This window comes from Anser anser, assembly GCF_964211835.1.
Source record: "Anser anser genome assembly, chromosome: 10".
NCBI classification, from domain to species: domain Eukaryota; kingdom Metazoa; phylum Chordata; class Aves; order Anseriformes; family Anatidae; genus Anser; species Anser anser.
In genome coordinates, this window is record NC_139730.1 from 594,176 (window position 1) to 615,297 (window position 21,122).

The window sequence follows — 21,122 nt, forward strand, 5'->3', positions numbered from 1 at the left end:
CGGGGGCAGAGGCCGGTGCTCGCCGCGGTCACGGGGGGGTCTCGGGTGCCAGCACACACTCGTGTGGCCGCAGCCCCCGGTGGGCACTGGGTGGTCGCATTCCTTCCACGTGGCCGGGCGTCCGTCAGCGGTGCGTGAGCTCTGAGCCATGTGCAAAGACGAGAGACTGCCAGCTCTCGGTAAAGGAAGGTGCGCTGCCTTGCAGCAGGAGCCCTGACAATCTATTCAGCAAGAAACTTAAATTACAGCCTAGGTTTGTACGCAGCACTCGCAGTCTTCTCCGCTCCCTTCCCAAGACTCAGGCTTTTGTTGGAGGAAGTTTTGCAGTTAATTGAGCAAGAATCGTAGAGAAATTGCTCGTTGCTGGCATTAAATTATCAGTTTGAAAAATGACAGTCCGTGGCGAAGAGTTGATAATTACAACAACAGACTTTTGGGAAATTTAATTTAAAGCTCATATTAAATAATTTATAAACAAACAGTTGATCGGTTATACAAGGAAAACTGACACCCCAGCAGTCAGAAGCTGCGTTTTTCCACTCAAATCTCTCGCCGCGCTGGCAGCGGCACCAGGAGCCCCGCGGCACCTCCCGGCCCCGGGCTGGGGAGCGGGGGCTGTGAGCAGGGGTCCGGGGCAGGGGGCTGGGGCAGGGGTAGGGCCCCCCCCCCACCCCGGGAGGGCTGGGGTTTGCCGCCCCACCTCTGACCTCCTACCCCTGCTCTGCAGAACGGCGTCATCTCCCTCATTGACTGCACCCTGATAGAGGAGCAGGAGAGCACCGACGAGGACGGTAGGTGCCCTCTGCGCCCCTGCGGCCCTGGGGGCAGTCACAGCGTGCTCGGTGCTGCTGGTGTCCTCTGTAACTGGCGTGGAAATTCCCCCCTGGAAACTCCTACAGTCCCTCCGTACGGGGTAAAACCGACTGCACAGAGCTCCTGGAGGAAATTCAGGTCCTGAATAGACTCAAGGAAGTCATAATCTACTGGCTGAATGTAATTAAGTAAATTATTTACTGTGTACCAAGCAGATGCACACGTATGTAAATATAATCCTTCCCAGGCAGGCAGCGAGCATCGCACAACTCAGTGCTAGCAAGTGGAAAAAGGCAAAGATGCTGGATGTCCTCGGCCATGCCTGCTTAAGTACAGATTAGTTGTGGAGGGGCACAGGCCCCTTTCTCCTGTCCTCGTTACAAGTTTCCTAACCCTCAGCCGGGAGCCAGGCCCTCCCCTGGCACACAGCACTGGGCCCAAACACGAGGCCGCGCTGCGCTGGTGGCGTGCAGACTTGATGGGCAAACACAGAGCCTTTCCCCAGGAACCTGTCGTGTCCTCACCCCAGACAACCCTCAAAACGCAACGAGCTCCTTAAAGCCTTAACACAGCATATCCCGGGGGAGAAAGGGGTGCAGACATCTTTCTGAAATCACTGTTTGTTTTTTTTCTATTCCAAAGCGAAAGCGTCGGGGCAAGACATCGACCACCTCGACTTCAAAATTGTGGTGGAGCCAAAAGATGCCTCATCTTTCACAGTCATCCTCGTGGCATCGTCCAGGCAGGAGAAGGCTGCCTGGACCAGTGACATCAGCCAGGTAGGACCGAGCCGCCAAGCCCCCGAGGGAGGAGGCGCAGCCCTGGCCCTGAGGTGCCGCCCGCGGGGGCTGCAGGCGGGCAGGCCCCCAGGAGCGCGGTTCTGTGCGGGGTGGCCGGTGCTGGGAGGCACCGAGCCTTCAGTGCCCGGTAGCTTGAAAAGGAGGAGGTGGAGTAGGAGGGTGCCAAGGGCTGCAGCAGGTCGGCAGGGGCTGCGCTCTGCCCCGCTCTGTGCTCTGCAGTGGGTTCCTGCTCTGCGTCCCGCATGTGGTAACACTTTGCACCTGCTCTGTGCTTCCTTTGTGCAAATGACTTCAGAGACGTTTTTTCCCAGGTGGGAGGATGAGGAAAAGTTATCAAATAGGGGTTGCCTCATAGCCACCGTGTCCTTGCCTGCGTCCCCTTGCAGAGCACCAGAGCCCGAGGCCCGCCGTGGGCAGGTGCTGGTGCCCACCCCCGGCAGGGAGCTGACGGCTCCTGGCTGCTGCCACCCCACAACACCCGGTCCCTTGCCCCGTGGCAGGACAATCCTGATGCCATGCGATGGCTCAGTCCTGGTCCTGCCCACACCATGGTCCCCAGCAGTGCCAGGGGGGAGCGGTGCGGCACCGCAGCTCCCCGGGTCCCTGCCAGGCGCTCTGCAGCAGCGGGGGCGCGGAGGAGCTCAGCTGGGGTGGTGAGGGGTGAGCGCGGGTTTCTGGGGTCTCCTGCGGTGCCCAGTGCCTGGCAGCACGCTGCGCCAGCCGGGGCCTCGCAGAGCTCTGGGGAAAGTCAAGCAGGGCTCTCCTCGCCGCCGCTGCCTTCTCCCACATCCCACCCGTGTCACTTGCAGTGCGTGGACAACATCCGCTGCAACGGGCTCATGATGAACGCCTTCGAGGAGAACTCCAAGGTCACCGTTCCCCAGATGATCAAGTGAGTGCTGCCAGAGCCGGGCACGGCTGGGTGCTGCAGGGCCGCTGCCCTGCCCCGCTCCAGCGCTGCTCCCTCCACAGCTGAATGTCCCAGTCCTGCCGAAATGACCGCGTGGCGGGTGGGAGAGGCGTGCAGCCCTGCCCGCAGCCCCCAGTCAGTGGTGCTGTAAGGACTGGCGCTGGGCAAGGCTCAGAAGGCATTATGGCCTGACAAATATTGACCCTTTCCATCTGCCCGCTGAGCACCATGCAGTGTTTCCACCCATTTTGGGGTGCCGAATTCCTATTTTTCCCTGGGAGCATTCCCATGGCACCCCCATGTGAGCGAGGCTCCTTCCCACCGAGGAGCCCCCACCCCCTTCCTGTGGCCCACACGTCTCAGGTGCAGCTGCTCACGCTCAGCAGCCCTTGGTTTCGTTCCAGGCTGGAACCACAGATATCTTGTTTCTCTGCAGGTCTGATGCCAGCTTGTATTGTGATGATGTTGACATTAGGTTCAGTAAAACGATGAATTCCTGCAAGGTCCTCCAGATCCGCTATGCAAGCGTGGAACGGCTCCTGGAGAGGCTGACGGACCTGCGGTTCCTGAGCATTGACTTTCTGAACACATTCCTGCATTCGTACCGCGTCTTCACCACCGCCCTGGTCGTCCTCGACAAGCTCATCACGATCTACAAGAAGCCGATCAGCGCCATCCCTGCCCGGTGAGGCTGCGCATGGCTCCGCCGCCTGTGGTGGGGACGGTTTCTGCCCCTTAAGGGCCTGCAGGGCGCACAGTGGGGGGAGGCTGCACCCCCCGTGGTGCCCTCATTTGCCCCCAGTCCATCCTCTGGTTTTCCCAGTGGTCATCCCACCCCGTTGGTAAACCCTGCCCGTGCCCTGCCTCAGAGCAGGAGTGGACAGCAGGGGCTCACCCTGCAGGGGCTGTGCCCTGGGGCTGCCCCCACTGTGGCATGGAGCCCCCCCAGTGCCAGCAGTTCTGGGGTGGCCCTGGAGCCACCACCTCTGCTGCAGAGTGGGTGCCAGCTCGCCCTTCTCCCCCTCTCTCTGCCCAGGTCCCTGGAGCTCCTGTTTGCCAACAGCCAGAACAACAAGCTGCTCTACGGCGAGCCCCCCAAGTCCCCCAGGGCCAACCGCAAGTTCTCCTCGCCGCCCCCCCTCTCCATCACCAAGTCCTCGTCCCCCAGCCGGCGCAGGAAGCTCTCCCTGAACATCCCCATCATCACGGGGGGGAAGGCGCTGGACCTGGCTGCGCTCAGCTGCTCCTCCAACGGCTATGCAAGCATGTACTCGTCCATGGCTCCGTTCAGCAAGACCACTCTGGATATAAACAAACTGTACGTGTCCAGTAACTATCCCAACAAAATCCCTGACGAAGGAGAAGCAGCCTCAGAAAAACAAGAGGAATCGCTGCCGAGCAAGCAGAGTGAGTCCCTGTGGGCTGGCGCGGGCAGGGGCAGGGGTGCATGGCTGTGGCACCGCGAGCAGTGGCCCCATCCTTAACGAGATGCTCCCCATCCTTAATGGGAATGGGAAAAGGCTGCAGCCCCCCCGGCTGTAACGTCTGTGCTTCAATTGTCCTGTCCTGGGCTGCCGGCCAAGCGCCTTCCGCGTCCCGCTGGAAGGAGCAGCCGGGTCTGCAGGGAAAACCTGGAAGAGCTGAGATGGGGCTGCGCCGTGCACATTTCTAGCGGTGATCGTGTGTGCTCCTCGCTTCTCCCAGGTTCAGACGTGTCTGTCAGGGAGGAGTCCGACACTGACCCCAACCAGAGCGACGAGGCAGAGGCTGAAACTTCCCCAACAAAGTCTCCGACTACTCCCAAGTCCATCAAGTGCAAAAACTCATCAGGTAACGAGGGAGCTGTGCGTGTCCTGCTCATGGGCCATTGGCAGCCACCCTCTGCCTTCGAGCCTGCCGTACGGATCTGCTGAAAGACGCAGGCGTAAACCTAAGGCAGATGTGGAAAGGAGCAGGGCTCCCCTCTTCAGTTAGCTGCAAGGGAACAGGGAAATGCCGAAGTCCCCGGCCCAGATCGCAGCGCTGGCCTGCATCCGCACTCCTTACTGGGTCTTCTCTTCCCTCTCCCCCCGTCTCTGTGCTGATCTGGCATTTTAGGAGTGAGTTACACTGCAAAAACGTGGGCCTGATCTGGCACCCAGCACTGATTTATCTGATAGGTTCTCCCCTGTAGCTGCCCGAATGTTACCTACAGCGCTCTGCTGGCGTAACCTCTGTTAAAGCTGTGCTGGATGAAACCTCACAGCGGTGCAGAACCCAGAGCCGCTCACCTCCTTTGGCAAGGTGCAGGCTGGTGAGGGCGGGGGGCTTGGCACGGGATGGGGACGGGGACAGGGACGGGGTGCTGCGGGGAGGGGACCTGCCTGGGGCTGCTGCCGTGGCTGAGTGCTGTTGTGTCCCCCCCAGACTTCTCCTTGTTTTCCTACAACAACGGCGTGGTGATGACGTCCTGCTGGGAGCTCGACAGCAACCGCAGCGCCCTGTCCGCCGCCTCCGCCTTCGCCATAGCCACGGCGGGTGCCAACGAGGGGACGCCCACCAAGGAGAAGTACCGGAGGATGTCCCTCGCCAGCGCAGGTACACGGCCCCGGGCTGCCCCGCTGCGGGGACAAGCTCCGTGGGTGCCCATCTCCGTCGTGTCTGGCCGTTTTCCTCCAGGAGCACTCTGGCTCTGGGGTCGGCACATTGCAAGCGGCCAGACCTTTTGCACCCACATTTGGCTGCGTGCACGGCCCCAGGCACCCCCTGCCCTGCAGCACAGAGCCTTGCTGGCTCCTGCATCTTCACGGTGCTCAGAGAGCTGGGGCTTTGCCTTCTAGCACTCCTAAAAATAGCCCTAAGCAATCCCGGGCAGAGCTGTGGCTGCGCTAAATGGTGGGCCATCCTTTCAGGCTTCCCGACCGACCAGCGGAACGGGGACAAGGAGTTTGTGATCCGGAGAGCGGCCACCAACAGGGTCCTCAACGTGCTGCGGCACTGGGTCTCCAAACACTCACAGGTGCAGTGTGGGGGGGCTGGGATGGGCACTGGGGGGGTCCCACGCTCAGGGGGCTCCCACGTGGCGCGGGGCTGGGGCAGCTCAGGGGCCTTGGTGCACTCTTTGGGGTCGCTCGGCGCTGGCACAGGTCCGGCTGCATGCCTGTGGGCTCAGCCAGGCTCCAGCTGGAAAGGCAATTTGCCTTTTTTTTTTTTTTAATTAAGCAAATGAGTGGACATGGGGAGGAGATGAAAGCTGCCAAGCAGGGGAGCTGGAGCTCCTCGTGCATGGCACGGAGGACGAGGTGGTTTGATTGCAGTGTTTGCATATTCAGTGTGCACGTGAGGAGAGGTGGGACCTGCTGGGTACCACGGCACGGGGCTGCTGGAAGTGGGCTGGCTGGGTTTGATTCCTGCTCAGAGGCTGCAGGATGCGATCAGGGTCAGAGCCTCGGGCTTCCCCTGCTGTCCCTTGGCCCCCTCTGCTGCCTGTTTCTCCGGGCTGGGGCACAGCTGGCTGGGGAGGGACGCTGGGGGCAGGCACCCCCCAGTTGTTACTGGGAAGGGCCACAGGCTTCTCCCAGTCGAGGTGATGCCAATGCAGAAAGACAAAATGAGCCCAGAGCATTTCTTGCTGGGTTTCCCCAGGGTGGGAGCAGCCAGCCCGTTGTGCCCGCTCCGTGGGTAGCGCGAGCGGGTGCTTAGTCGCGGAGAGGCTTTAAGCAGGCAGCGAGGAGAGCTGCTTGGAACGGGCTATGATGGGAGTAACATTGATTGCAATTGTAACCGTGCCCATTTTGGCAGGACTTTGAAACCAACGAGGAGCTGAAGTTCAGAGTGATTAGCTTTCTGGAGGAAGTTATTCACGATCCTGAGCTCCTGACCCAGGAGAGGAAAGCGGCAGCCAATATTATAAGGTAAAGGGCTCTTGGTGCTGTTTGCTTTTCCTGGACGCTGTGCCAGGCTCTCAGCAGCTGCTTTCAGCCCTCACCCAGGATAAAAGCAGGCATGAAACCCTAGCACGGGGTCTGGCAGCAGGTTCAGGAGGTGCCTGCAAAGAGGAAAGGCTCTCTGCGTCCCAGCGCATCCGAGCAGCAATGGGAGCGCGGGGGCCACAAGCGGGGCATGCCGCCTCCGTCCCTTGTGCCTCTCACTGGTGCTTAACTCCGAGTGCTTAACCTGCAAAAACCCATGAACATGAAGTCATGCCGTGGCCCCGTCTGGTGCATGCAGGCCCATCGCTTCCCCAGCTAAGGCAGCGCTGCCTTTTTGTGCTGCAGGACTCTGACGCAGGAGGATCCCGGAGACAACCAGATAACCCTGGAGGAGGTGGTGCAGATGGTGAGTACGTCTCCCCTCCCCTCGCTCCCTCTGGTTGCTTGACACGGTGCCAGGCCAGCGGCGGCACAGCAGCCCTGATGAGGTCCTGTCGCTGCAGCTGGACAGACAGATGGACAGACGGAGGCTGCACGGGGCCCTGCAGGGCTCCACCTGCCCCCCAGGACCTGTGCACACCCAGCCTGGCAGGGAGCAGCTCTCCGGGGCTGCTGTCGGGGCGTTACGGCGCAGGGACAGGTTTCAGGAGGACGGGGCCAGCAGTGAGCACAGCTGGGTCTGCCGCTGGCGCCGGCAGCTCTGATCCTGCCCCAGCCACGTCTGTCTGTCTGCACCCGAGCAGTGCTGATGCAGCAGGCACGTGGACACATCCGCCCGAGGGGCGCAGGAGAACTCTGTGGCTCCTGGTGTCCTCGTCCTGTGCCAGCGCTGCTGCACACGGGCTCAAAGCAACGAGCGTTAGCACAGCTGGCTTCGGCACAGAGCTGCTCCCGCGAGCAGAGCCCAGGGAGCGTGCAATGAACTTACACACGTCAGGGTGGCTGCAGCACGGGTGCCACTTCTGCGCGTTTAGCAAAAACAAAGCCGGTTCCCAGGCAAAAAACAAGAGCCACTTCAAATGGGCCTGGTGCACCTGAAATAACAGTGCCTCCGGCCTTTGGATCTGCCTCCTGGTTTCTGGAGTTTTTGAGTCCCTTGAGGGTTTTTTAGGCTTTTGTCTGCAGTCACTGGTGCTGCAAACTGCCTTTGAAGAGGAGAACACAAACAAACCCAGGTTTTCAGTCTGCCCCTCCTCCTGAGGAGACGAACTTTAAGGAAAACACCCAGGAAAGGCAGCGACCTGCAGGCAGTGCAGGGTTTTGAGGTGCACGTGTTAGTGGCAAAGCACAGCCAAGTCCCTGCGTGAGGTCCCTGTGCAGGGTCTGGGGGCAGAAGTTGTGGCTGCGCCCCAGTCCCCCCGGTTTGGGTGGTGGCTGCGGGCACCTGGGCAGCTGCAGCCTGGGGACCAGGACGTCCCTGTTGTTGCTGCTTTTACGGACACCCCCTGGAAAAGCCATCCCGAGCAGCTCCGGGTCCTCGCTCTGCTGACCCCACGGATGCTTGTGGAGCGGCGCTGCTCCAGCTGGGATTCCCTGGTGCTTTATTAATTAAACAGATGTAGAGCAGAAAGGCAGCGGTTACAGAAATCAGCGTGCTGGGGCCTGTTCTGGAGCTGACGCCTAATGACTGCAGTCGAGAAGATTAGTTAATTTTGTGTTCGTACATGTGCACGGGTGGTAACGTGATTAAAGCTCCCCGGGCTGCACAAAGCCAGCAGATCCCAGTGCCGGTGGGACTTGGGGACCCTGCCCCGTGAGCTCCCTCCTGGCTGCTTGGTGGATTTCTTGGTACTGGAGATGCCTTTGGCCTTATTTTTTGTCTGTGAGTTGTGAGAAGTCTTAACGAATTAGCCCTAATTGTCACCTTTGCTGTTTAGGCTGAGGGAGTCAAAGCAGAGCCTTTTGAAAATCACTCGGCTCTGGAAATAGCAGAGCAGCTGACGCTGCTCGACCACCTCGTCTTCAAGAAGATCCCGTACGAGTAAGTGTCCCGGGGTGGTTGGGGGGGGTCTCCTCCCGTCCCCTGGCCAGTGCCCACCCACCCGCAGGGTCCACCTGGAGCCCAGACGCGGGGTCCCGGCCACCCATAGGGCTGGCAGGGCTCGGGTGCTGCGGGACGATGGGGAACGAGCCTTGCTATGCACGTTGTCCTTCACAGGGAGTTCTTTGGGCAAGGCTGGATGAAGCTTGAGAAGAACGAAAGGACTCCTTACATCATGAAAAACACAAAACACTTTAACGACGTAAGTGCGGCCATGGGGCAGGGAGAGGGTGCAGGAGCAGCAGCACAGCCACACCTGCCCCGGTGCTGGCCACGGCTGGGATTCACAACTTTTATCTGCTTCCATCTGTGCTCGATGGATGCTCTGGGGGACCACTGCAGGTGGGGCACCTCCCGGTGCAGGCATGCTGGCTCCCTCTGCAGCTATTGCTGCTGCAGAGAAGGGAAATCCTGTAAAAAAGCTGGAGAGCTTGTAGCTGAGGGGGGAGGCTGCTGCCCGAAGCACTTGTGACACCGGGCTGGGGCTGCCGTCTTCCTGCAGGTCAGTAACTTGATAGCGTCTGAGATCCTGCGCAACGAGGAGATCAACGCGCGAGTGAGCTCCATCGAGAAGTGGGTGGCCGTGGCGGACATCTGCCGGTGCCTGCACAACTACAACGCCGTGCTGGAGATCACCTCCTCCCTCAACCGCAGTGCCATCTTCCGCCTGAAGAAAACCTGGCTCAAGGTCTCCAAGCAGGTACGGCGCGGGGCTGAGCCCCTGCCTGGCCACCGGGTCCGTCCGTCCGGCGGGTTGGATGTGCCTGCAGCTAAAGGAGCCTTTTCTAAAGCGTGGTTGTTGCAGTGCACACACGTGTGTGCGCTTCTTTAAACTGTTTTTTTGAGCTCCTCATACCAATTATGGATGAGCAAAATTAATTCACGTGTTGGTTTACTTGGTACAGAAATAGCTTGTATCGAGTCTGACTGAGCCCAGGGGCTGCCGGAGCCAGAGCCGCTGTGTGGGCTCCTCTCTGAATCTGAAACATCTTGTGTTGTGTTTTTTTTTCCTGCAAAAAGCCAAACCTGCAAATTTAGACGGGCACTGGAGAAGGAGCAGGTGGGAGGTAGGGGAGGGGAACAGTGCATTGCCTATCCTTGTTACATGCTGGAGGAGTTTTGCTTTCCAGTGCTCGCTCGGCTCCTCTGGAGGTCTCCAGGAGCTGCGTGCAGCACCCAGGGCAGCGGCTGCGGGTGTCCCACGGCCGGGCAGGGGCTGCAGCGGGGTGGGCAGCATGGGGCGGCCCTGGGAACGGGGTCCCTTCCCACACTGCCGCAAACCCTTGGGTCTCTTGCAGACGAAGGCTCTGATCGACAAGCTGCAAAAGCTGGTGTCGTCGGAGGGCAGGTTCAAGAACCTGAGGGAGGCGCTGAAGAAGTAAGTGGAGGCGGCGATGCCCCGCGGCTGGCCCAGGCCCCGGCTGAGCGGTGCGCACCGTCCGGGAGGCTCCCACGTTGCGCGGGCACCATGGGCTAGGACCTCGCTCACGAGCTCATCTCAGAGCCCGTGCTGACGGAAAGTCTCGTCCAGCAGGCGCGGGGCAGCAGCTTGCAGAGCAATCCCAAACAATGCGCCGCTCCTTTGAGCAGCGGTGCGGGGAGACGTGAACAAAAGGGCCTCCCGTGCGATTTTCGTTAGTTGTCTCAGCCTGCAGGGAGGCAGTAGGGATGAGCTCTGGAGTCCCTGTGCGTTACAGAACCCTTCAAACCCTGACCTCTGCGGGGCCCGGCCCTTCTCCCTCCCCTCCAGAGCCCAGACAAGCCCCGAGTAAGGACGTTTTCTCTCTCGTTTGTTTCCGATTCGCTCCTGAAGCTGCGACCCTCCTTGTGTCCCCTACCTGGGGATGTACCTGACCGACCTGGCCTTCATAGAGGAGGGGACCCCGAATTACACCGAGGATGGGCTGGTGAACTTCTCCAAAATGAGGATGGTGAGTGCTGTGGCCCCGCTGCGCCAGGCTGTGAGACCGGTGGTTCTGGGCACCAGACGGGTGCGAAGGGGACCGGGCGGCTCCGCTCCTGTGCTGGGGTGGAAGGATGCGGGCAGGGCGGTGGCTCGCTGCCCCCCTGGTACCGGGATGTGGTGGCAGTGCTGATGGCAGAACCGTAAACAGCAGCTTTTTCCTCTCCCTGGACAGATTTCCCACATCATAAGAGAGATCCGCCAGTTCCAGCAAACCTCCTACAAGATCGAGCACCAGCCTAAGGTACGAGGGCTGCACGCTGCCTCCTCTCCTCATGCCCCACCTGAACTGCAGTGCCCGAGCCTTGGATCTTTGGCAGCTCCTTTGGGGAAGATGTGGGACTTCTGTGCTCCCTGTGCTCAGAGTGGCCAGAGAGTGTCAGAGCCATGCACAGAGAGGGGTTGGGTGGGTTTCCTGGTGGGTGGGTTCCCCCATGCGGGAGAGCTGCTCCTGGGCAGGCACTCGGCCAGAGCTCGTGTTTTACCTGGGGCTGAAAGGAGGAATGAGTAACAAGTGGCAGTGGGACCGCGTTTGGTGCTCCCTTGGTGTTTGCTGCTGCAGCAGAAGCGTGGCTGCTGCCTCCCTGCTGGGAGTGGTGCTGGTGCTGTGCTGCAGGCGGCCAGCAGGGCTGCAGGGACGGAGGGCAGCTGCAGCAGCTCCCCTGGGTGCTGCAGGGGAGGCGTTGCTTCAGACAGCCGCCACGCCTGGATGCAACAGGCTCAGCACCGGCTGAGCATTGACCTTTCTCCCGATGTGGTTCCTGCCATCGTGGACATTGGGCAGAGCTGGGGTCGTGTCCAGGCTGTGCTCGCTCAGCACCCCATGCACCCGCGGTGCGTGGCTAACAGCACGGGACCTGCGATGCATGCACCAAGGGCTGCCTTGGCCAGCTGTGTGCGGGACGGGCAGCGCGGCGGTTAGCAGCCAGCACCCTGGGGTGCTCCTGGGGCTGCTTGGAGTGTTTATAAAGCGCGTGCACTGCTTGCTCACCTGGACCACAGTGCAATGCACCACAGCAGCTGTGCCCTCCCTTGGTGATACCACTTCCCTGCAGCAGCTTTGCACAGAGCTGAGCTACTCTGTGTCCTCCCCGGTCCCCCGAAAGTTGCAGCTGGGCTGTCCCAGCCCAGGCTAGAGATGAGGAGGAGTTGCCGTGCCAAGGGCTGCGGGCTGCCAGCACAGACCGTCCCACCCATGCAGCCTGGCACTGGTGGCTTCTGCCATGCGGTGTCCCCCACATGCGTGAGGAGGTGGCAGGTTGTGGCCACCCTCGTGCTTCCTCTGCTGCTGCACAGGGGAACCACTCAGGAAGCATCATCTTGGTGCGGGGTTTCCGCTGCCTGCAGGGCTGTTGCTCTCCAGAAGCAGCAGGGCCCATCCTGGAGCGGTGCCTCTGCGCTGCAGCCGTCCGCTGGGCCTGTGCCATGCCCTGGCCGCAGCACCAACCCCCCCCCAGTGCTGGGGGCTCCTGGGGTGGTGGCAGGAGCTGCCCATGTTCCTCCAGACCATGACCCCCAGCTGGGCTGGTGCGGGCTGCGGGATGCAGGCTGTGAATTTCACTTCTGCAGCGCTGGGTACCCACGGCCTCGTACCCGCGAGGGGCCAGGCTGACGCTGCAGCCGGGTCTCACCGGGACACACCAGATAAATCCCTGCCTCCTCCTGGCTGCCAGTGCCTGGGGAGAAAAGAGATGTCTGTGAAAGCTCCCCAGGCCTGAGAAACCCACTGAAAACTGCCCACCCCGAGTGCAACTCCTGCTGGTGCTTTGCTGCCAGCCGCCCGTGACCCCCCCCAGCCAGCACCAGCTGTGCCGCGGCGCTGCCAGCGAGCCCAAAATGGCACTGGGGAAAAACTCTCCCAGAACTGCTAGCAGGTTTTCTGCTAACGCCAGAGCAAATGTCCTGCCCTGTCAGCAGCATTCCTGCAGCAAGAGCCTGCATCCCCTGTGCTAAGGTTAGAGGGCCTTCATTATCAGGATTTGGTGTTCTCAGCTGAAGAGAGCTGCGCAGCTGATAAAACAGCCCTGGAGAGGACAGCTGGGCAAGAAAAGCAGAAGAGCAACTGAGGGCTGGATGACTTTGCAATCCTGGGGTGGGATAAGCACGTGCAACGCCTGTGTCCGTTGGCAGGCCCTTCTCGGCCTTTCTCCATTCCTCATTTCAGCGTTTCTCGCTGGCCGCAGCGCGAGGCAGAGGTGAGTGCAGCTGCTAACGGTCTGACTCCGTCCCCAGGTGACGCAGTACCTGCTGGACCAGTCGTTCGTGATGGATGAGGAAACCCTTTACGAAGCGTCTCTGCGAATAGAGCCCAAACTGCCTTCCTGAAGCCCGAGGGCGGCCGGCGGCTGCTCGTGTACACACGCTATACCATACTGTACATAGCTCTTTGTTTATGTCGGACGCCCTGGAGTGACTCCCACGTATGTGCTTCTCCGAGCAAACCCAGCCCCTCGGTGTTAGGCCACAGTAGCCCTCGCGTAGGATTTCCCGCGTTGTTTGAGGTTTCACGCGTTGACACTTTGCTGGAGTCCCGGTTTCTTTTCGATGATGTTATTTTTGTCATTTGTTCTTCTCGAGGGGGTCGGGGGCGGCGGGATGTACACGAGCGGCGCGGGCACTCGCCTCCCTCGCCCAGCCCGGCACGGGGAGCGGCTGCGTGGCGCCGGGCTGCAGGGCAGGGGGACGCGGCTGGCGCCCGCGGGCGCTGTCCGCGGCCCCGTCTCTGTAAGGCAGTGGAACAGCATCCATTAAAGTTATCCCGCCGTGTGAAGCTGCCCTCTCTTTGTGTGCCACCGCCCCCTGCCAGGGGGCTCCTGCGCGGACCTCCCGCTGCGAGCGGGGAGAGGAAACGGACCTCGTGCCCTTAGCTGCGTTCTGCTCCTGCAAGCTCCTGTTGATATGCTACAGCTCCGTATTCCTTGTGACAACTGAGTAACATGATGTAGAATTAGACAAAATGACCGAGTGTTTTTATTACATATACTGTAATCCTGTCTAACCACCTTCTAGCAGGAATATAGTAATGTAGTGCTTATTCTGTGAATATTACCATGTATTTTTTACATTGTACAGTATATAAACACAGTTTAACTTTAAAGTGGCAGGCATGCTCCACTATAACAGACAGAAAACTTTTGCTGTAAGCAATACCTCGTGGTATGAGAATTCTATTTCAAGCCCTAAAATATTTCAACTTACAGCTTGTTTGGAAAAATATTTCCATTTTTGTAAAAATATATGTTTCCTGATTACCTCTTGCTAATAAATCTATTCTATCTCAGGGTGAACGCGGACTGCTGACGTTTTTATCAGCCGGGGCCAAACGCCGGCCCCGCACGGCTCGGGGGGGGCCGGGGGGGGGGGGGGGGCGGCGGCGGCGGCGGGTCCGGCCCGCCCCGGGGAGGGACCGGGGCCCTGCTCCGCCCCGCGGAGGCTCGGCACGGCACGGCACGGCTCGGCTCGGCGATGGGCTGCTCCGTGCTGCTGGCCTTGGCCGCGCTCCTGGCGCCCGCCGCCGCCTCGGCGATCACGGCTCAAGGTACCGGGAGGGGACGGGGTGGCACGGCTCGGCACGGCTCGGGTCGGCACGGCTCGGGTCGGCACGGCTCGGGTCGGCACGGCTCGCTGCGCCGCTCCGGGTGCTCGCCGGGCCGCGGCCCTGCCCGAGCTGCTCGGCTGGGGTGGGCCGAGCCGGGCTGAGCCGAGCCGGGCTGGGGCGAGCCGAGCCGGGCGAGCCGCCGACACGCCGCTCTCCTCTCTCCCGCAGAGGAGCAGCTCTTCAAGGCCTGGATGCTGCAGGTAACGCTCCGCTGCCGCCGGGGGCCGGGCCGAGCCGGGCCGGGAGCGGCTCCCCGGGGGCGCGGGGCCGGGGGCGGCTCGGGGGGCGCCCGGCGGCGGCTCCGTGGCGGGGCGCTGCCACTGGTGCGCCTCGTGGCAGAACGGGAGGCGCTACGGGCCGGCCGAGTACGGGCACCGGCTGCGGGTCTTCGTGGGCAACAAGCGGCGCGTCGACGAGCACAACGCCGGCAACCACAGCTTCGAAAGTAGGAGCTGCCTCTGCCCCCTGCCTCGGCCCCCCCAGCGCCGGCCTGCGGCGAGTACAGCTCTCCTCCTTCCTCCTTTTTTTTTTTTGTTAAGTGGGCCTCAACCAGTTCTCCGATCTGACCTTCGCGGAGTTCAAAAAGATGTACCTGTGGAGAGAGCCGCAGGTAAGCTGATCGGGAGCCCGTGCCGCGGGGGGCTCCGTGCCGCGGGGGGCTCCGCGCCCACCCGAGGGCCGGCACCCGGTGGCTGTGTGGCCCGAGCCCGCAGCCCTCCCGCCTCGCTGGCAGAACTGCTCGGCCACGAAGGGGAACTTCCTGCGCAGCTCGGGGCCGTATCCTGACTCTGTCGACTGGAGGAAGAAGGGGAATTACGTGACGCCTGTGAAAAACCAGGTGAGGAGCGGGAGCGATGGGCAGCGCGGCAGGAGCGGGCCCGCAGGGGGGACCACCGCTGCGGGTCGTTTTCCCCGGGGAGCCCCTCGGTGCTGGGGCAGGAGGAGGCTGCGGCCTCCCAGGCAGAGGCTGAGCCCGGGTGGAGGCTGCAGGGAGCGCCGTGCCCCTGCCGTGCCTCCTGCCCTGGCTGCTGACCCCGCCGTGCGTTACAGACCAGCTCCTCTCTGGCTCCCAACGCAGGGCCCCTGCGGGAGCTGCTGGACCTTCTCTACCACGGGGTGCCTGGAGTCGGCGATCGCGATTGCGACGGGAAAGCTGCTCTCCCTGGTAAGAGAGGTCCCTGCGGCGGGCAGAGCCCCTGCAGCTGCACGAAGCCGGGAGCTCTGTGTCCCTGGGGATGTGCCCATTGCTGTCCCTGCTTGTGGTCCGAGTGCCTCGTTGCTCCCAGCCTTGGGCAGAGCCTTTCTCGGAGCAGGATGAGGCCGCGAGGGCTGAGCGTTGAGGGCTGACGGGTCCCTGGGAGCGGGTGCTGGGGGCTGGAGCCGGCCTGTGGCAGCTCCCTGCTGCGAGAGCTCCAGGAGCAGCGCGGAGGGACGATCCTGAGCTCCTGGAGCCTTTCCGTCCTGGAAGGGCTGGAAAGGCAGCAGCCGCTTAAGTGACTTACCCGAATACCCGAGAGCTGGATATAAGCGATAAAAACAAACTTGACCTTTGAAAGAGATCTCAGCCAGTGCCTGCGGGCCAGACGGTGTCAGCAGGCCGGAGAAGGAAGGCACCTTCCCCAGGGAGCCGCCTGCCCCCTCCTCTTCCTCCTCCTGCTGCCTCAGGCAGCACCAGCTCTGTCCAGAGGGGTGACTCCGGATCGCACCGGGCTGCACCGATAGGAACAGCGCTCAGATGTTCCCTGTTGTGTGTGGTGTGTGCCCTTGCTCTGAATGCAGTTGTTTGTACGTACTCTGACTCAAAACCCTTGCCTGCAGGCGGAGCAGCAGTTAGTTGATTGCGCTCAGGCTTTTAACAACCATGGCTGCAGTGGGTAAGTAAGATGAAGTAGTGAAGAATAAACATTAGCATCTTGTGGTCCGTGCTTGACAGCCTTCTTCAGGTGTTAGGATCCTTCCAGACCTTGGAATTTTTGTTCCTTTGAATCTTTGAAATGTTGTTTCCCCTTGGCTGAGACGTATCAGGGAAAATGGTTTGGGGTTTTTTGTTTCATTTTTTTTTTTTGTTTTAATTTCACCCTCTCTGAAGGTTAGAATGTTTCACAAAGTCTCCAACGCTTCCTAACTTCTGTTGTTCCTCCTGTTTATTAGTTTTTCTTCTGATACTTGTTTTTTTTTAACAGATACCAGTCACGAGTGCTGTGTAGCTAGGCTCTAGCATGCTTAGGGAAAGCAAGGGAAGTTTTATCTATTGCATTGCTCATGGGTCACACATATCTCATGGTGCTCTAAGGAACCCACAGAAACCTCTGCTTCCCCTTTGGTAAATTCCTCTTGGCACTGCTAAAAGAAGCAGAAAATAGGGTTTTCTGAAATCTTTTTTCTGTAAGATAAGTGGTCCCTGAGGAATGCTCAGAGAGCTGAGCACTTTGGTGCATTTTCTCTTTTATGTGACTCGTCGTTAGCCCTCTCGTTGTGATCACGCCCTGGTCGCGCTCCCCTTTCCTTCCCTCCCCACGTGCACCCCCGGGGGGTCAGGGGGCTCCCGTCCACCCCAGGCTGTGCTGTGGGGCCCTGGGTGCTGCGTCCCGGCCGCAGGCTGGGCACAGGGCACAGAAAACCTCCTCACGGGAGGGGAGGCCAAAGTCCCCCCGGCGGTGGAGCTCGGTTGGCGGGGTTAGCGGTGTGGCCTTGGCCCGGTGGCCTCATGCCTTCGGGCTCCTGTGTTGGCGTTGTCCCCAGGGAGCCCTGAGAAGGGGGTGTTGGGTGCCTGTGCAGGACCACGTGTAGGACCGTGCCCAGCGGTGTGATGGACTGGGCTGGGGTTCCCAGGCGAGGAGATGCTGCAGGAACAGGCCAGAATTTGTGCCTCAGAGGGTGCAGGATGCACACTGCCCTCCCCCTCGCTCCCTCTCCGTGTCCATAGGGCGGTGGAGGAAGGTTTATGGTGTGCTCTGCAGAAGCTGCCGCGTTGCTGTCCTAATTAATCTGCATGCTGGCTGTGTTGTTTTGCAGGGGCCTGCCAAGCCAAGCTTTCGAATACATAATGTATAACAAAGGGCTGATGGGGGAGGACGCCTACCCGTACCGGGCTGAGGTACTGCTGGGCAGCTCAGGCGTGTTTCGGCGTCGGGGGGTGCAGAGCAGGCTGTGGCACTGACTCCTTTCTGTCTGCACAGAACGGCACGTGCAAGTTCCAGCCGGACAAGGCTATTGCGTTCGTCAAAGACGTTATCAACATCACGCAGGTAAGCCCCTGAGGGTGACATTTCCAAACTTCAGGGCGTTCGTTCACGCTGTGCCAGGCCTGACCTGGAAAGCACTCGGCTGCGTGCTGCTCCCTGCGGCCTGCGCCTCCTCCCTGCTGTGCACCGCAGGCGTACGGGGCCTGGCTGATCTCGTACGGGCCCGGCTGACCTCGTCCCCAGCTCGCGGGGTGTCTGCGCCCCCCTTCCCGCAGCAGGGCGTGCACCCGCCAGGCTGCAGTGAGCTCTGGCACCCATAAAGCGTGCAACCAGCTCCAGCGCCTGCAGGGAGGCGTCCGAGCGGGGCTGGGCAGCGTGGCGGTGACGGCTGCCTCTGAAAGCTGCTCTCCACCGGCTTACGTTGCTCGGCAGGAACACTTTGCATCCTGAGTGCGCCTGTGGGGGCTACTAAAATTCCCCTAAAAGTCCTGCTGCTCCCTTTTCTGAAGGTGGCACCAGTGGAGTGCTGCGGTCATGTACAGGCAGTAGGGTGTCTGCCTCCTTTCCACAGTGGGTGCACCTCCAGAAAATAAGAAATTATTGGTTCTTGTATTTCAGTGCCCAGGAGAGGCACATTTCTGCCCGTGAGCAGAAAGCCAGGATTGGCCACTGTGCTCTGACTGGTGGTCCGGGGCATCGTGACTGGTCCCAGTGTAACCAGGAGATAAATGACCCTGGGATCCTCTTCTTGCAGTACGATGAGGCTGGCATGGTGGAGGCTGTGGGGAAGTACAACCCGGTGAGCTTTGCATTCGAGGTGACGAGTAACTTCATGCACTACAGAAAAGGAGTCTATTCAAAGTGAGTATTTCTGAGCCTGGAGGGTGAGAAGGAAGAGGGGCTTGAATCGCTCACATCTCCATTTCTCCTTCTTTGTGGCACTGGACACGGGGCTGGACTGTATTCTTGCATTTCCTTTTAAACAGAAAATTGAAAATATAAGCAAATTGAGCCTTGAAATGCTGATTTCCCAGGGGTAAGAGGGCAGCGTGAGGAAGAGGGAACAGCGTGCTTGCAGACAGTTTACTGCTGGGAGCCAGTCTGACCTCAAGGCCAGGCTGTGTTTGAAACACAGGTCTATAGCAAAGGCAAAAAGCTACTTAAAGGGCTGATCAGTATACCTTAGGAAGACTGTGGAAGCTAATGGTGACAGGGTAGATTTCTATTAGGCAAGAAATGGGAAAAGTGCATGTTTGGAGAGAACTAGAAAAACGCTTTAGGGTAATGAATCCCCAGTCACGTAGAACTGCAGGGAAAATTAAACGAAGAGTCTAAGCATGAGTGATCTGCCCCAGGGAGCTGCAAGGGAAAGAGCAGGCAGTGTCGTGAATTCAAGTGGCTTTGCTGTTGCAATAAACACAGTAAGTGTTTACTTAAAAAAGTTGACTGCCAGCAACAGGCAGATGTAGGGTGTGAAAGCAGGGAGACAGGCAAGATACTTTGTAATAGGACTCCAGTTTAAGGAACACATCAAGTAAAGTTACCATGTCTAAGGTAGATTTAAAGTGCAAGTGTATAGAACAAGTGGTGTCCCAGGGGTTACAGCCTGTGCTCCACAGACCAACTGTTAATGGATTCAAAAAGAGTAAATCTTTAGTGGTGGTTATTGATCTTTTAGTGATCTGCAATTTGAAATTGTGTAAAGACAGTATTTGTGGAGATGGGAGCTTGTGCCTTGTGTTGTCTTGATAGCAAGGCAGCAACTTTCATTGAGTGCAATTTAAAAACAGGAAGTGCAAAGGAAATGCAAGAAAATGTGTAGTGAGATTGAGGGGCTCACTGTTGCTTGTGCAGCATGTGAAATGCACTAAGAACTTTGTTTTTCATTGGAAAAATTCCTTTGCTTTTTTTTGTGTGTGTGTGTGTGCGTTGTAGGTTGTTCTTGTGTGACAATGTTGATGTTAATTCTGAACAAAAGGCCAGACCAGGTGCTAGGATCAAAGGTCCATATAGCCTAACACCCTGACCCCTCATACAGCCGGTAACAATTCCTGAGTGAGAAAACAGAGCTGTATCTCCTTTTCTTGTCATTCCTCCCTACTCGCCACAACTGGAAGTTCAGAGTATCCATTAGTTCTTTTTGCAGTTGAAGTGCAGTCAAAAATGCTGGCTAATCCATGATTAACTACAGGCTATTGTTTTATGTAAAAAATCTGCATTATTTTTCTTTTGCAGCCCACGATGTGAGCACACTCCCGACAAGGTGAACCATGCTGTCCTAGCTGTTGGGTATGGAGAAGAAAATGGGACTCCTTACTGGATCGTTAAGAACTCTTGGGGCCCTCTGTGGGGCATGGATGGGTAAGGAGGTCCCAGCTTTGCTAAACACATCACGGTCTCCCTGTATCTGGTAAAAGAATGTCACACGCATGGGATTCCACCTGCCCACGTGAGCTGCCAGGTCACCCCGATGCTCTCAGGCTGAAATTTCACCACTGTTTCATAATCTGTGAAAAGGCAGGTAAATCATCTGAGCCTTGGGAGTGAAGAAGGAGAGCTGGTTCTGAAAACCGGTCTGGGGTGACTGGTTAGGCCAGGCCCTCAGATCAGCTTCTGGGAGGTCACCGGCGACCAGGCCAGCCGTGCAGTTGATGCACCTGGCTGCTGCGGGAGCTGTGTGGTGGTGCAGTGCCTCTTCTGTGCTCACACCGCCAGAGAAGAACAGGCGGTGCTGCAAGTTCACTCCAGCTCCACAATATCTTCTGTATTTCCAGATACAAGTGAAACTTTATAGTTGGGTGCTAGCTTGCAATGTGGGGGGACAGGGAATGGCATCTCCTGGTGACCTACTGAAGATAACAGCTCTGTGACATGTATCTGCTGTTTGCATTGGTGTGAGAAAGGAACTCACGCATGACAGCAGTCACCGTATGTCTGTGTCAGGCATGCTGACTGCTGGAGGAGCAGGGAATACTCGCTCATACCTGTTTGTTTCTCTTTCCAGGTATTTCCTAATTGAACGCGGCAAGAATATGTGTGGTCTTGCTGCTTGTGCATCTTACCCTATTCCCCAGGTGTAAGAGGAGAGCGCAGGCTGGGGAAAGTGGATACAGAAAAAGGAATAATTGATCATGTGTGAATTTCTAAATGCTAAAATCAAGAAAGCACGAAGAAGAAAGAAGTCTGCTGATATTTGTTACGTGCAGGTGGATTCCTCTGCTTGCACAAAGCTTCTTGTGGTAGGCAGATCTGTGCCTGCTCTCCCTACCCAAAACCAAGCGTGCTCCTGCACCGACAGCCAGAACCCGTGGCTGCAGGCGGTGTGTGCTGGGCTCCCCTGCGCTGAGAGTGAGCACAAGGGGCGGGGGAGATCCAGGAGCATGCAAGGTGAAAATGCCACGCCGTCACCCAACGTTAGGATGCCATACCACAACCTCACCCCTTCCTTGTGTCAGTTGTTTCTCAATCAGCAGACGCAACGTCTGGGGACTTTTCTTTTTTTCTCTGAAGGCAATTTTTCCTTTCTCTAGAGAAAGATGAGTGCTGTGATTTTTAAGTTTTATCTGTGCTCATTTAATGTTTTTAGTATTTTTGTAAAAGATGGAAAAAATGAGGCTATTTTAAGGAAAGCATTGAGGGAATGGATGATTTTATGAATCAATGAAGAAGCAAAAAGTTTATTGCCGTTTCAAAGCAGGACTGTGAGAAGCCCTTTTGCCAGTAGAGGGCACTTGTGTGTTATTTCGTGCTGGCCTGCCGCTGCCCCCGCTCCTGACTGTTGATTAAACGAATAAAAACGACCTCTACCTTTCCCCCTAGTTAACAGATGTGTTAATTAATTAGCTGCACGGTCACGTGTGGGAGATGCTGCGCTAACATTGGAAGCGCTGCTTTCTGATCA

The 21,122-nt window shown here is 58.6% G+C and overlaps 2 protein-coding genes across 12 annotated transcripts in view; both read left to right on the forward strand.

Moving 5' to 3' along the window:
• The window catches only part of RASGRF1 (Ras protein specific guanine nucleotide releasing factor 1), a 35,195-nt gene extending 21,473 nt beyond the window's left edge, over positions 1–13,722 (forward strand). For 6 of the 7 annotated variants that reach the window (XM_083850337.1, XM_083850333.1, XM_083850335.1 and 3 more), the window contains 17 exons: positions 728–791; positions 1,456–1,592; positions 2,423–2,505; positions 2,960–3,208; positions 3,560–3,930; positions 4,228–4,353; positions 4,930–5,100; positions 5,415–5,521; positions 6,304–6,416; positions 6,780–6,840; positions 8,312–8,415; positions 8,593–8,677; positions 8,978–9,175; positions 9,774–9,853; positions 10,289–10,406; positions 10,614–10,682; positions 12,671–13,722. In XM_083850337.1, the coding sequence (XP_083706463.1) occupies positions 728–791; positions 1,456–1,592; positions 2,423–2,505; positions 2,960–3,208; positions 3,560–3,930; positions 4,228–4,353; positions 4,930–5,100; positions 5,415–5,521; positions 6,304–6,416; positions 6,780–6,840; positions 8,312–8,415; positions 8,593–8,677; positions 8,978–9,175; positions 9,774–9,853; positions 10,289–10,406; positions 10,614–10,682; positions 12,671–12,763 (2,229 nt within the window). In that variant the 3' untranslated portion in view covers positions 12,764–13,722. The remainder of the gene's footprint in view (positions 1–727; positions 792–1,455; positions 1,593–2,422; positions 2,506–2,959; positions 3,209–3,559; positions 3,931–4,227; positions 4,354–4,929; positions 5,101–5,414; positions 5,522–6,303; positions 6,417–6,779; positions 6,841–8,311; positions 8,416–8,592; positions 8,678–8,977; positions 9,176–9,773; positions 9,854–10,288; positions 10,407–10,613; positions 10,683–12,670) is intronic. The other variant, XM_083850334.1, reaches the window with a different exon arrangement.
• CTSH (cathepsin H) overlaps positions 1–21,032 on the forward strand; it is a 40,814-nt gene extending 19,782 nt beyond the window's left edge. The window contains exons 2-13 of one of the 5 annotated variants that reach the window (XM_083850364.1): positions 13,884–13,976; positions 14,205–14,236; positions 14,376–14,481; positions 14,576–14,646; positions 14,770–14,874; positions 15,115–15,201; positions 15,855–15,910; positions 17,052–17,133; positions 17,216–17,284; positions 17,976–18,082; positions 19,457–19,582; positions 20,226–21,032. In XM_083850364.1, the coding sequence (XP_083706490.1) occupies positions 13,904–13,976; positions 14,205–14,236; positions 14,376–14,481; positions 14,576–14,646; positions 14,770–14,874; positions 15,115–15,201; positions 15,855–15,910; positions 17,052–17,133; positions 17,216–17,284; positions 17,976–18,082; positions 19,457–19,582; positions 20,226–20,301 (990 nt within the window). In that variant the 5' untranslated portion in view covers positions 13,884–13,903 and the 3' untranslated portion in view covers positions 20,302–21,032. Of the gene's footprint in view, positions 1–13,806; positions 13,977–14,003; positions 14,077–14,172; positions 14,237–14,375; positions 14,482–14,575; positions 14,647–14,769; positions 14,875–15,114; positions 15,202–15,854; positions 15,911–17,051; positions 17,134–17,215; positions 17,285–17,975; positions 18,083–19,456; positions 19,583–20,225 lie in introns of those variants that run through there. The other 4 variants (XM_083850363.1, XM_083850365.1, XM_083850366.1 and 1 more) reach the window with 4 other exon arrangements.
• The last annotated feature ends 90 nt before the right edge of the window (positions 21,033–21,122 follow it).